The sequence below is a fragment of the Myiozetetes cayanensis genome, unplaced genomic scaffold (genome assembly GCF_022539395.1).
Source record: "Myiozetetes cayanensis isolate MyiCay16 unplaced genomic scaffold, myiCay2020 scf4, whole genome shotgun sequence".
Taxonomy (NCBI): Eukaryota; Metazoa; Chordata; class Aves; order Passeriformes; family Tyrannidae; genus Myiozetetes; species Myiozetetes cayanensis.
This window is the reverse complement of record NW_026087631.1, coordinates 35,328,166-35,342,108: the sequence shown is the minus strand read 5'-3', so window position 1 is coordinate 35,342,108 and position 13,943 is coordinate 35,328,166. Positions and strand designations below refer to the sequence as shown.

General features: G+C 39.7%; 1 protein-coding gene across 1 annotated transcript in view; it reads left to right on the top strand.

Annotated features, from left to right (window-relative positions):
* The window catches only part of DAPK1 (death associated protein kinase 1), an 89,797-nt gene extending 84,395 nt beyond the window's left edge, over positions 1–5,402 (top strand). The window contains exons 24-26 of the mRNA XM_050329691.1: positions 704–824; positions 2,227–2,415; positions 3,013–5,402. Of these exons, the coding sequence (XP_050185648.1) occupies positions 704–824; positions 2,227–2,415; positions 3,013–4,245 (1,543 nt within the window). The 3' untranslated portion in view covers positions 4,246–5,402. The remainder of the gene's footprint in view (positions 1–703; positions 825–2,226; positions 2,416–3,012) is intronic.
* Positions 5,403–13,943: the final 8,541 nt, after the last annotated feature.

Genomic DNA, 13,943 nt, shown 5'->3' with positions numbered 1-13,943 from the left:
AGATGGAAATAGGGAATTCTTCATGAACATGTTGTTTAAAGTAACAATAACTTGTGTTCACAGTTAGCACATAAGTAGCACATGCCATGAGAAACCCTTCATACCTGCGAGCACAGACACTTGTCTGGACTGTACAAGAAACAGATGTAGGAATTCCAGCACAATACTGGTAGAGCAGTATCTTGCTCTGTTGAAATAAACTGATAGAAAGTACCTGTGTATAGTCTTTGGCATTGGAATTTTTTTAATGCAAATCTCTCCAGAACTCAAAAAACAGATTTGTGTGGTTGAAAAGTCAAAAGCAAGTGAGAAAGAGAACTGGTGTCAACAGCAATGACAACTGGACTATTTAAAGTAAGAAGAAAGAAAGCAACAAAAACTAAGACCTTAAAATTAATTAATTCCTGTAATCCCTTCTCTAGTAAAATGTCTCGGTTTGTAATTCCAAATCATGTGATGCAGTTATAATTTTCTTCCACATATTCAGCCATCATCATGAGAGAAAACAATTTTCTCTCAGTATCCGCTTATTTTTAAGACAATTAGAGAGCAGCTATGCTGTCTGTGATTATAAAATATCTTAGCACAATTATTATCATTCCTTGAAGAAAAATATCTCTTGGGTAATTTAAGAGTGAAGTCTAACTGTATGAAGAAATAAACTGGATTTGGGACTAAGTAAACACTAATTTTTGTCTTTTAGATTTGGAAATGATTTGCAAATTTCAGAAAAGTTATTTGTCTTGGATGCTGGAGCATCGGGGTCTAAAGATATGAAGCTTCTCCGAAATCACTTACAAGAAATAAGAAGCCAAATAATTTCTGTGAGTAATATCATGTGTCCTGTGTTGGATCAGCCAAAATGTGAACATCATGTTTAATAATTTACTGTAAATTTTGAAGTTACATTATGAAGCATCTAGAAATAAGTGCTCTTCCAATATTTTTAGCAGTGTACTTGACAGGTGTGGTGATGAACAAACTCCTGACATCAAAGATTCAATCATTATTTTAAAAGTTGTAGCTGTTTTGAGCAGGTCACCAAAATGCTCTCTATTGAAAGAAAACAATTTGAGATTTTCAAAGTCATAGTTTTGTATTTTAATTGGCAGTGAGTGGATTCCAGTATTGGCCCTTTTTGATCTTTTTTTTTGATCAGCATTGTATTACAGAGAAACAGAGAAATATTATATAAATATATTTCAGGAAAATTTCTTCTGAAATTAAACACCAGAGTAGGACAGTTTCCTTAACTGTTAGAAAGATAATGAATATATATTAATTTTTAAGTGCCTTTTTCAAATGAAAAATACTGCAGTTGTATATGTATGTGTAGGTATATGTATATGAGACTAAAAGTAACCATGGTTTGCTGTTAGCATCATAAATCCAAAGATGCTTCCATACTAAGGGTAACCAAGTCAAATTTTTATATAGCCTGTGCTAAATGGATTTCTATTTCTTCATACCAAGGGCCTTCTTAGTTGTGTTACAGACCAACAAGATTTTCTGCAACTACTTCTGATAGGTATTTTTTAAAGTTAATTGAAAGTGAATGTATTACAGAGTTCATTCTGTGGATTGAGCAAAATACTTAGTTTTATGCAAAATTCAGCCTATTTTACATTCCCAATGGTCTCTTGATTTAACAGTCTTTCCTTCTCTGAAAAAACCTTATTGTAGCTGTGATCACTAGCTTGAAATCTGAAGGGGTTTGCTGCATAAGAAGTGCATGCTGTAGCTCAAGAGTGTAGGAAGAAGGTATCAGTGAAGCCTAAGACAGTCAATACCTGAAAGTACCATTTTTGCTTCTTGTCTGGTACCCTGCTGTCTCACCTTTTGAAGTAAATTGGTCCTGCACAGGTATTTATGACTACAGATTTTAAATAAATTTTGATAATTTCAGAAATAAGATCAACTTAAAAGTGCATGAAGGTAACTCATTGTGATATTAGGAAAGTTTGCTTATTTCACTGAAAAAGTGGTTTCTGGAATTCACTTTTTTAAGAAGAGGTAAATTGATCTTATGGAAAATGAATGCCAGATGATAGAGTAGAGGTCCAGCACAAGGGCAACTCTTTAGATCTAAATATAAATTATGAGTGCATTAGACCACCATAAAAAAAAACAAACCCAAAGCCAACATCATCAACAACAACAAAACCACCAGTACCAAAACAATAGTACCATTATTCTCAAATGGATGTTTTCTGTGCTTCATTTAAGACTTGCCCACCTATGACTCATCTCTGTGAAAAAATAATCTCCACACTGCCTTCATGGAGAAAAATTAATGGACCCAATCAGCTGATGTCCTTGCAGCAGTTTGTGTATGATGTACAGGAACATCTTAATCCCCTAGCAAGTGAAAACGACCTACGGCATATTGCACAGCAGCTGCATAGCATAGGAGAGGTAAGTGTTTTTATCTAATTGTATCTCTTCATTAGCAAGGTACTTTTCTGGTAGAACATTGCTTTGGGAGTTTAAGCAAATGTCTAAAGTTGGGGTTTTTTCTCTCCCTCTTAAGACATCATAAGAAGTAGAGACTGTCTGTTAATGCTTTTTGTTATTGTCTTCTGGCTTCTATTTCATTCAGCATAATCTCTTTGAGACAGGAAGAATTACAGTTTATAGCTACAGCTGTAAATGCCCAGAAAGGTCCATATGCTGCCACCTTCAGTGAAGTGTTCAATGTATATGAGAAATTTATATATGTCCATTAGAAATTGAATCGTAGAATAACACCTTTGCCTAAACAGCTTGCAGGGTATGACTATACTTTCTAGCTGCTGGGCTCTAATCATTCCATTACTAGTGGAAATCAAAAACCAAGTCTGTTTTTTTTGTTCTGAGCACTTGCCAGGTATTAAAATGCACTGTTTGTTTTTCTCCTGTGAGCAGTGTTAATCAAATTATTGGGTTATGTTAGGAAGGAGAGAATATGGGCTATCACCTTGTAATACAGTATGTAATACAGATGTAAATAGTAACTTTCATATTTATAAACAGATAAACATTATGCAGAGTGAAACTGTCCAAGATGTTGTGCTTCTGGATCCTCGCTGGCTCTGTTCAAATGTCCTTGGAAAAATCCTGTCAGTGGAGAACCCAAAAGCCCTCCATCACTACAGAGGCCGATATACTATAGAGGACATCCAGCGTCTGGTGACAGATAGTGACGTGGAAGAACTGATACAGATTTTGGATGCCATGGATATTTGTGCAAGGGACCTTAGCAGTGGAGCAATGGTGGATATTCCTGCTCTCATAAAGACTGACAATCTCCATAGGTCTTGGACAGATGAGGAGGACGAAGTGCTCATTTATGGTGGTGTTAGAATCGTTCCTGTGGAACATCTTACCCCATTTCCTTGTGGAATTTTTCATAAAGTTCAGGTGAATCTCTGCCGGTGGATTCATCAGCAGAGCACAGAGGGAGATGCTGATATACGTTTGTGGGTAAACGGATCAAAGATTATGAATCGTGGAACTGAGCTTTTAGTGCTGCTGGTCAATCACGGTCAGGGTATAGAGGTCCAAGTTAGAGGACTGGAAACAGAGAAGATCAAGTGCTGTTTACTTCTGGATTCTGTGTGCAGCACCATTGATAACTTAATAGCCACAACCTTACCAGGTCTTCTGACTGGGAAATACTACCTTAGTCCTCAGCAGCTGAGGGAACATCATGAGCCAGTAATGGTCTACCAGCCTAGAGACTTTTTCCGTGCACAGAGTCAAAAAGAGACATCGCTAACTAACACTATGGGGGGATATAAAGAGAGCTTTAGCAGTATATTGTGTTTTGGGTGTCTTGATGTCTACTCCCAGGGAAGTCTAGGAATGGATATTCATGTTTCTGATCTGAATCTACTTACCAGGAGAAAACTAAGTCGACTTTTGGATCCACCTGATCCTATGGGCAAAGATTGGTGCCTTCTGGCCATGAACCTGGGCCTCCCTGATCTTGTTGCAAAGTACAATACAAATAATGGAACACAAAATTACTTTCTTTCAAGCCCAGTTCATGCCCTTCTGCAGGAATGGAGTAATGCACCTGAGAGTACTGTAGGTATCCTAATGTCTAAGCTGAGGGAATTAGGTCGCAGAGATGCAGCAGATTTTTTACTGAAGGCATCTTCTGTATTCAAAATTAATTTAGATGCTAATGGTCAAGAGGCTTATGCTTCCAGTTGCAACAGTGGCACATCTTATAACTCAATTAGCTCTGTAGTGTCACGGTAAGAGGAAGTGTTTTGCATGGACATCCTTTCAAACTGCTGAAAGGATAAAAGATAACAGTATAAGAGTTACAGTGCATACTAATGTATGAGATTTTTACATCAAAGGATCCTTCTCTAGCGCCACCTGTTATGTGCATAACCTTTCTGCTCCTAACTGTGAATAGTTGCTCTTTATTAAAAAGACTGGTGTACTTCTGGTGGTTTAAAATTATTCCTGATACAGAATGTGCTGCTTAATACTGCCATTTCAACTGGAAAGTCTTAACTTTTGGATTATGTACTGCAATTGTTTTATATAATTCTCCCCATAAAAGGTACGGGGAGAAAAATAGCACATATTACCTTAAATGTGTATTTCTTACACCTTTTATTTCTTTTCACTGTGTCCTCTGCTTGACATTTTTTATATTTTTATGGAGTGAAATCCACCATTTGTGATCAATCTGACCAAATTTAAGCGCATTATTTTTAGCTGAAAAAGCGAGTGCCTTTTGCAGAAGGGAGGGTGCAGTTGATTTGAATGACCCTGCTGGAGTTACAAGAACATGCTACCTCTGTTTCACTTAAATTGTCTGCATGCTTATCATTGCAAGTGGTGCTTGCCTGTTAATTTTTCCTGCACTTCTAAGACATTGGTGATGATTCACACAGAGCATTCTTGTGCCAGTACTGTGGTTATAGACATGTGATACCTAATCAATTTCAATTACAGTCAAATCATAATGTGAAAATCTCTTAAACTTGCCAATTATCATGCTTCATTATTTCCATGCACCTCAGGTAAAAGTTCATATCATTATAGAGTTCAAAAAACGCAAGTGTTGGATACTGCAGAATAATACTGTCTAGCTGTCAGTTGTAATTTGTGTATAACAAAGGTTTTCTACTATTAGATCCTGCATTACTTACTTCCTGTACTTGAAAATTTTGATGGGGATAAAAAAAAAAGGAAGCAAGGTTTCTTGCAGTGATAACTTTAAAATTGATATGAGGGAATATGACCCATTCTCTGTTATAAAAAGCATGTAATTTTAATGGTGCGATATGTGTTTGTTTATATATATTGTATGTACATACATTAAGACTATTTTTTCCTTAATCTTACAATGTAGTAAAATTTTAAAGGATTTTTCTACAAATAAACTGTTGCTTGTTGCATCTTAGTTGATCATATTCTGTTGCCAAAGAGTATCAAACCTTTTTTCCTTAGAGTCATGACTGTGGAGAGGCAATGCCTGTCTTCTGAAGCTCTGAGAACCTCCTGTTTCACTTCAAAGGGATATCTCAATACACTGCAGGGATAATTATTTATTTATTTGTTTACTGCAGAGGTGGTCCCTGTGCAGCATAGGGATTTGCATTCATTTTGGCAAATGGCAAGCCAAAGTAGATTGGTACATAGCCTTTTCCTTTGTCTTTTACAAAGGAAGCTAAAATAGCAGATGCGACATTGTTATCGGGAATCCTCCAGATTATGCTGTGCTGCGGAGGGAGAGAACACTGCATTAAAGCCTGTGCTGCAGTAATGGTCCTTTACATTAAAGATCCCCTTATCACACAAGAGGCTGTGCTGATGCTGCTTATTTAAACTCCCAGCATCAGTCCCTGGTAGCTGCACAGTCTCAGGATGGCACTTTATGCAGGGAGCTCTGACAGTACCTCTGCCCTGTGTACGATGCAAAGGAATTAAGTGGACCCTTCTTAAAATGCAAGTTGCTGTTTCCCAGTGCCTTTCTTTGCGTATTTTTCCCTTGCTTTATTAAATACTCCCCTGGGTATCGCTGGGCTCCTTAGTTAAACTTTTTTTTTAAAGTCTAGTCCTCAGTAAGGTTAATGAGAAGTCCTACCCTGAGGTATCTGTGCTTTGATATTCTGCCTCTAACACAGCATCTCCCACTGCTGCTCAAAGTGGCTCTGGGCAGAGCCCAGCTCTATGCAGCCCGTATTTGCCTGTCAATTCATGGCCACCACCATGCTTCCCCTACCAGCTGTGGACACGTTCTGTACTTCTGTCAGATTCTGGTATGTGGTGGGTTCTTCTTCATGTCATAAAACTTTCTGCTTTTCAGCCAGAAAAGTTTTCCTCTTCTGCCCGCCTCCCCAGATGCTTTATGTGCGCTCAAGATGCATGGTTGACTTACCAACACTGATTCATTACTTCTTTTACATTTTTTTTGTTTTGTTTTACCACTCCCAACAGCATGTTCCTGACAGTTCTTTGCTTTCATTTACTGTTAAATGCAGCCCTGGGAATATGAATGACTTAGTGGATGCTATGATGGATCTTTGACTAGCAGTAATAGCATCTTGCATCATTTCCAGTTTTCATGGTAATTGGCTCAGGAAAGTGAGTCATAGTCATAGGATAGCTTTGGATTGCTTTCTTATAAATCCTGTGCCACTGACTAATAATAAATATTTTGTTTCCTAAATTACAGTTAAAAAAAAAATTAAAAAGCTGGCAATGTGATACAAGTGGGCATCCCTTCATTTGCTTCACTTTTATTGATTCTCTGTTTAGTTATGTGGATGCAGCTAGGAGCAGAGCTGCATTCCAGGACTGTGTTTAAAAAATACAGTGATCCTCTCTGACTCACTCCAGAAATGGGGAAAATGCAGGTCTTTGCAAAATCAAAAAGTTTAGCCATAAATGTACAGAATGTATAGTTTATGCAAAAAGGATGCTAAGCTCAGCTCCTGATAGTGAAATAACTGAAGCTAGATACTAATCATCCTTGTAGCTTCAGAGCAGAGCTGCTGAAATACAACTTTGAGGATAAAGCAGATGAGGCCGAACTTTCATTTTGTCTTCAAAATCCATAATACAGACAAACTCAATCTTGCAACACAGCTGCTCAAGGCCAAGGTGCATTACAGGTTGTCTTGCAGTTTAGAAATGTATTCTATTGATACCTATACTCAAATTCTGAAGAAATTTTCTGAAGAAGATAGGGAGGGAGCAAGCATTTTGGTGCAAATCAGTTTTCCAGTCTTTTCTCGCTGGCATGCAGCAGGATAGGAAAGTATTGCTATTTGTATTGGGTTTTACTTGTTGTACTGTCTTTGGGAGTTCTGCTGTTGGCCAGACTGCTGAGTTTGGAAAGACACAAGAGATCACTGGCAAATGATCTTGAGGGTGAGACAAGGGCATCCAGATGTGGCCGTGGGTAGAGGTAGGTATATATGATTCTTCTTACCTTAAAAGGGTGTAAACTGGAGACAGCCACAGTTTTTAGGATTCTTTGGGATTCAAGTGATTGAGAAAGAATTATGAGACTATGGGGATATAGAAACTCCCAAATGTCAAGAGATTGACAGAGCCAGGAGGCTTAGAAAGGAGCCAGAGCACAGTTTCCTAAATGGTCAGGTCTTTACAGAGAGCAACAGTGAAGCTGTGCTGGAACCAGTTCCAGGTCCTAAACTCTGCTCTCTGCATTCCTCACTCTAAGGAGTTAATATAAGGCAACCTTTTTATTGCAGAGATGCTGTGTTGCTACATCATTGTTTAAAATGGATGCCTCAGCTTGAATCACATCACTATTTCAGCTTTGCCAATGAAATGGAGGAGTAATGCCCAAGCTGTAGCTCCAAAGAAAGTAAATGAAGCATGCTGTTGGCTGAAACCTCTCTTTAAGTCAGAGGAAATGCAGCAGTGCAATACCTTCTTTGAAGGTGGCCTGAAAGCACTCTGCACAATATGAAAATTTATTTCTATTTGACTTTTTGTTGTTAAACTCATTCCAGCAGGTCACCAAAAAAATTCAGTTTCTAACAGTGCCTAGGGTACATGGTTTCCAAAAGATTTACAGCCAAGCCATTCAGACTTTTCATGTAGAACTGTTTGGGTCTCCAAGAGTCAGATGAGCTGTATATAGAAGAAGACTGATTGTGTTCCTCTGTGTGGCTATACCATTTATCATAACAAGCTCTACAGGAACAGTGGGACCAGTAGCTAATGCTGCCTCAAGCCAGATGAAGATCTTGGTGGACCTGGTTCAGTTTTGCATCAACCAAACTGACCCAGCATTTCTGCACCAGCCAGAGTACTTTGGGTGAGGTCCAAATACAACACGTGCATATTTAAAGATCGTTCTTCAGAATGCTGCTGAGTCGGTTGTAAGCTAAAAATCACGGGCCTACCCTGAGACAGGGCAAACCTGGACCATCTTGTCTAAACTCTGGGTCCTGCTGTCACCAAGCCTAGCACACCTACACTGCTAATACACACTTGCATCGCCTAGAGAGAGAGGAAGACTGAGATGACTCTAGGGCAGGGTGATAAGGAGTTTCTAACAGGAGTGAATGCTGGGACATGCTGCATCTTACATGGATTTCTTGGCAAAGAGATGCTGACAGCCTGGGCCCACACTTACTTCTCCCGCAGAAATGTTACACCTGCTGCAGTGGTGAAGACATTTCTGGTGGCTATGTGTCCAGGCTCATAGATATGTATTCTGTTGTATCTGCACAGGATCCAGAGTGCAGCTTGGTGAGGCATCTTCCCTGTGGACTCGGGCAAGATCACAGCTGAGTGTAACAACCCAGCAGGAGCTCTGGGCATTATGTGTTGGAAGTATAGTCAGGATGCTTCTGCTGCACCTCGGCAGATTGGGAGGAGCGGGGAAGAGGATTGGAATTTGCATGCTGTGTGAAACACCAGCATGTTGTGCCCAGGGAGGGGAGGGTAAAGTTGTACTGTTCAAAACTTCTGTGAGGGAAATATGGGAAAGAGGGGAGGACTCTTGCATTAGGGGGTTAGACTGCTGATGTTAAAAGATGGTGTGTATATGAGTCTTTGAGTCATCTTATGCTTGACTTTTTGAGCTAAGCTTCTCATTGCATTGCAAAATCTGCTATTTTAGCCTGGCCATAAAGATAAGTATAATTTGATTAGTCTGTTTTCTCCCTAAAGACGAATCAGTCTCACTTGTACACCTGCTACACAGGACTGCTTACAACTCAAAATGTATGTAGCAATCAACTAGGCAAAGGGAATGCAAAGAAAAGGTCAGCAGCAAATCCTGCTATCACTAAATTTATCTAAAAAGGACTCTAACTTTGTAGCATTTAGCATATTTTTTTAGTTCTTTCTATTGGTTGCAAATGTGAGAAAAAATATTCTGTGAAGTGTTGAGTGTAATCAATTACTGCTAAGCCAAAGATTCTGTTACTGGAAAAATAGAGGGTACAGGTCTGGAATTTTGTGCTAAAGGCAATGTGTCAGTGCATGTGAAATCCAGTGCCAAGCCCAGGACAGAAGCAGATCCTGCTTTCCTAAACCTAGAGTGTAGCTTATGTCATCATTCCTAAGGTACGTATCTGCAGAGGCAGCAGGAAAGATATTACCTTGGAAGCGTTTTTCATTAAAGGCTTTGAAAGCTAGGATTAGACACTGATTTGGTTATACATAAGGAATTAACCACCATCCTCTACAATTAGAACAATTTGAATAAAGATTTTCTACAGACCCCTGGGACTGTGTTGGCAGCTGGAGGATATTGTAGCAACTTAACCTGGAAAACATGGAATGAGGTGGGTCACCATAACCAACTTAGCATCAGATAGGATGAGATAAATTTCCTCAGTTGTTTATGGTCAGAAGGAAATATCACTTGCAGCTGCTACACCTGGTTGTCAAGTGCCAGTAAAGATTCTGGAAGAAGCTTAAGGCATGACCTGCAGTATCGGTCTGATTATAGAGGTTTAGAAAGCAGCTGTATGAATATTTAAACTGATGGATTAACACAGTTTCTGTGTATGTTTCAGGAATTGAATCAAGGCCCAGAAGCTTGCAAGTGCTACTGGGAAAAGAAGGATTTCCATACCATTTTACCCCAGGTAATCAGACACAGCTGAGAAGTGTTTTGCAAAGCACTTGTTGCTGCCTTCCCAGGAAAATATGAAACCCAATCTACTGGTGCCAATTTGGGTGTAGAGGACAGATATAAAGACAGAATACAAAGTCACCACATTTGCCATTCCCATTTGCCATTCATTCTCCAAGACCCAGTGTTGGTTTGTACTTGGCAAAACAGGAGTGTTACAGGAAGAAGTACTTCCACAGTCGTGACCATGCAGTTATCCTATTTGTTACCATCATGGCTAGGAAAGCACTATAGGAACACCCACAGCCACCAAAGAAAAGCATATCAGGTGAGAAATTCTGGCTTGTTTTATTCATTCTTCTTCAGTAAGGATATTCAGTTCTTTAAACAGAGCACAGTCTTCTGTGCTGGTGCAGCAGTTTCACAATTCCCTTATGGGACCCAGCTTTCTGCTTTAAATTACTCGCTGCAGGAAAGAGTGCTTTATCACTCATGAGAAGTGCTGTCCATGGCACCTGGTGAGCCAGGGGTTGTACAGAGGAAGAGCAAATGGATGGCATGGCTGTTGTCACTGGCCAGATAAAGACAAAGGTCTCAGGGCCTCTCTCTACCATCAGTTCAACCATGGTCTCAACTCCAACAAAATTCAGCTGTGCAGTGTGGATGTGATCTCTGAATTTCCTGTGGCTTTACCTGTGAATACAAAATACCACATCCATTGGAGGGAATAGAGGGGCAACTGCTTTATACTTTTCTTCATGGTGTGATTGACTTAATGCAATCTTTCACATTCCACCAGTAAGCTCAGGAACAGACTTCATAAGCACAAAGGGATCTCACTAAACTCAGGTTTGATCATTTGTAGCTGTGTAAAGCCCAGTACCACTTCATTAAGCAGTAAAGGGAACATTCTGCTTCTTTTAGTGTTCATTGTACTCCATTTTTTCATTCCCAGAAGTGAAACTGATTTCTATAAAAGTCCTGGAAGCCACTTGTTTTCACCAAATATTTATCATATTCGTCTCTGATCCAAATTGATTTTAGGATGTGGCTTCAGTGAAATCTCTAAAAGAAAAGTTTTCTCCAATGGAGAAACATAATGTTTGGCAGCAATTTTCTATAAGCTATTAATAGAGACTGCTGCCAACTATTCACTTTGACTGGTAAGTGAAATAATGTGCAAATTGTTTCTGTCATTAGAAGAATTAGTTTCAAAACCTGATAGGAAAAAAACTCCTTTAATCCACTATCAATCTGGAACCACAACTCCCTGTTACACATCTACACAGTGACTGCCACAGCAGGCGCATGACTTGGGTATGCTTTTGTATAACAGATAGAAGTGAACAAAGACTACCTTCCCAAACAGGTCTTTAGAGTCTTGTGGATTCACACATACATAGTAAGCACGAAGCTTATGGTTCTTGTACAGTGGTTAGACCTACAAGGACCACTTATGCCACTGCAACCTTATTCTTAATATCCAACAGGCTCAGAGCCACATTTTGCATAAGCTGAAGCCAATTTCCCACTGTAACTTGGAGGAACTGTCCTGCAGACCGAGTCTGAGTCCTACTCAAGGGCTTACATTTCTCTCCCTATCCTTTTACTGCTGTTATCTGCCCACAGCTCCATATGTTTATCCAGCTGAGGTTAACCTCAGAAAGTAAAGTGTGCAAACAATGCTAATGACAATTTTGGGAAGCAGTAAGGTCATGCAAATATGGTCATTTCTGACGGGACAAAAAGCTGTTTGTGTCCTCTTTCTGCAACTTCCAGTTTTAAAACCTACCTGCCAAGTAAATTCAGTAGCCCTTTTCAAATCTAGAAAATGTAGTGAAGTATAGAAAGCTTGTCGTATAAGTGATTTGGGCTATATTCTGAAATAGGATTAATAAATTCAGCTGGAATTGCTCATTGGAAACATTGTCCAAGAGCTGTCTCACACAAAGACAAAGTCTGACTTCTGCTTTTTCTGCTGATAGAAGTGTTTCCTGTATCTGCCCAGCAGAAGACTCCCTACTGTGGGCCAGAGGGTGCTTCCCAACACTTAAAAATCCCACCTGGAGACATACTACATCACATTTGTAATTCAGGCAGGGCCTCCATTAGCATGGCCAACAACAGGGATTTCTTGAGTGTTCTGTTGACATCAGGCAGGGTGTGGTGCAAGTTACTAAACTACCTCTGCCACTTAGTTTTCATCTGACACATGCTTAATTGTGAGGATGTCCTTCCTCTTATTAGTGTTTGAATCAGTCCCACTGTTGATGAGAGATGTTGTCCAAATCACGTTATACAGTAAAAAGTATTTAAAGCCACAGCCATAATATTATGGTAGACACAAGTTCAGATGACATGTTGACATGTTGTCTCCTCACATTTCCCATCATTAGCCATGGACGGCACTATCTTATTCCTGATGGGCAGAGATGCAGTAGTTGACATGACTAAGGGACTGGCCTGGACACCCCTGTGGAGAAAGGAGGGCTGCAGCATAGCCATAAGTGAGAGAGGAACTTTATTCAATGTTCTCTGTCATCTCCTGCTATTTCTATTAATTAAATGAAAGGAGGATGGTGATGAAGATACAGAAGAATGTGAAAAAGAAGGAAATGTGTGAAACAAGAGGCTTCTTGACCTGGTTGAATGGTTGAGGATGTTATACACTAGTAACTGTTGATCAAAGGTGCAGCGCTCAGTTGCCAAGGACTGAAATTAGAGTCTCAGGTCAAAAAATGTTGATGTTCTTGCATGAGGAACAAATTTCACAATCTGTGTAGCTTTCCTATATCATAAATAGCTATAGTCCTTCCTTTCAGCTTTTAGTCCATCAGGGCACCAAACTGCAGGAACAGTTTCAAATCAGGGAAGCCAGATGTGCTCCTCCTAACCTCTGCAGCCTACTTGTGATTGCCAGCTCCAAGGAGCAAAGTAAATAAAGCACCTTGGGGAGTGGGAACGGAATAATTAAGTGTTGAAATAACCAGACTGGAAAACATATTGATGGCATTCACCTTTGCAAAACATCTACTCTGCTTTCTGTAGGGAGCAGAGGCAGTTTTGGATGACAGCTGGAGGCAATGACAAATCCTCTTCATTACTCCCCATGATGCAGCCAGGGTCTTGGGAGAGGAAGGCCTTGGTTCATCCACAGTTCTGGTAAACAAGGCACATGGAAAATAAGATAAGCCATTTTTTCTAAAGCCAGCCCATGTTCTGGTACAGGTTCCTGGAGAGCCCTGTACATCCTGTTCTGGCAGAGTCCCTTTACATTAATTCCAAGAGGCAGTCTAATTTTGCCAGCTTAGTAAGTGCTGTGTTCAGCTTTATCTAAACTCTCTTGTAAAAGAAGCACGGTTAGAGGTTAGTGGGAAACAGTAAACAAAAATAAGCATGCAGCAGCTAACATAATTACACGTTTTCAGCAGAGATGAGCAGGTGCTCTTCTGGATGATAGCCACAGTTCAAAGCCTTAGTCCATGTATTTTGTTGGGAGACTGCTGGCAGATGATCAACAAATCTGACCAGTGCTGACGACTCTTATTTGGAGAGTAGTTGGCATGTGAGAGTGCATTTATGTTTGTAACTACAGTCAGGACAGCTAACAGGGTTAGTACTCTATTGCAGCAACTTCTGCGTTTCTCATGTTTTGCTTTTTCTGTTTTTACTTTAGTCTACAATATTTTGGCGAAAATGGAGAGAGATAGAGATTATGTATGTGTCTGTAAGCATAGGCATATGTGATTCTGGCTGCTGTGAATCTCTGCTTGGCTTGGCACAGAAGAGTCTTTAACCAACTTCTGCCATATCTCAAGTTAGCACTCTAGTCTCAACACTAAGTTTTGATGGTCCATTTTTCCCAAGTATCTTT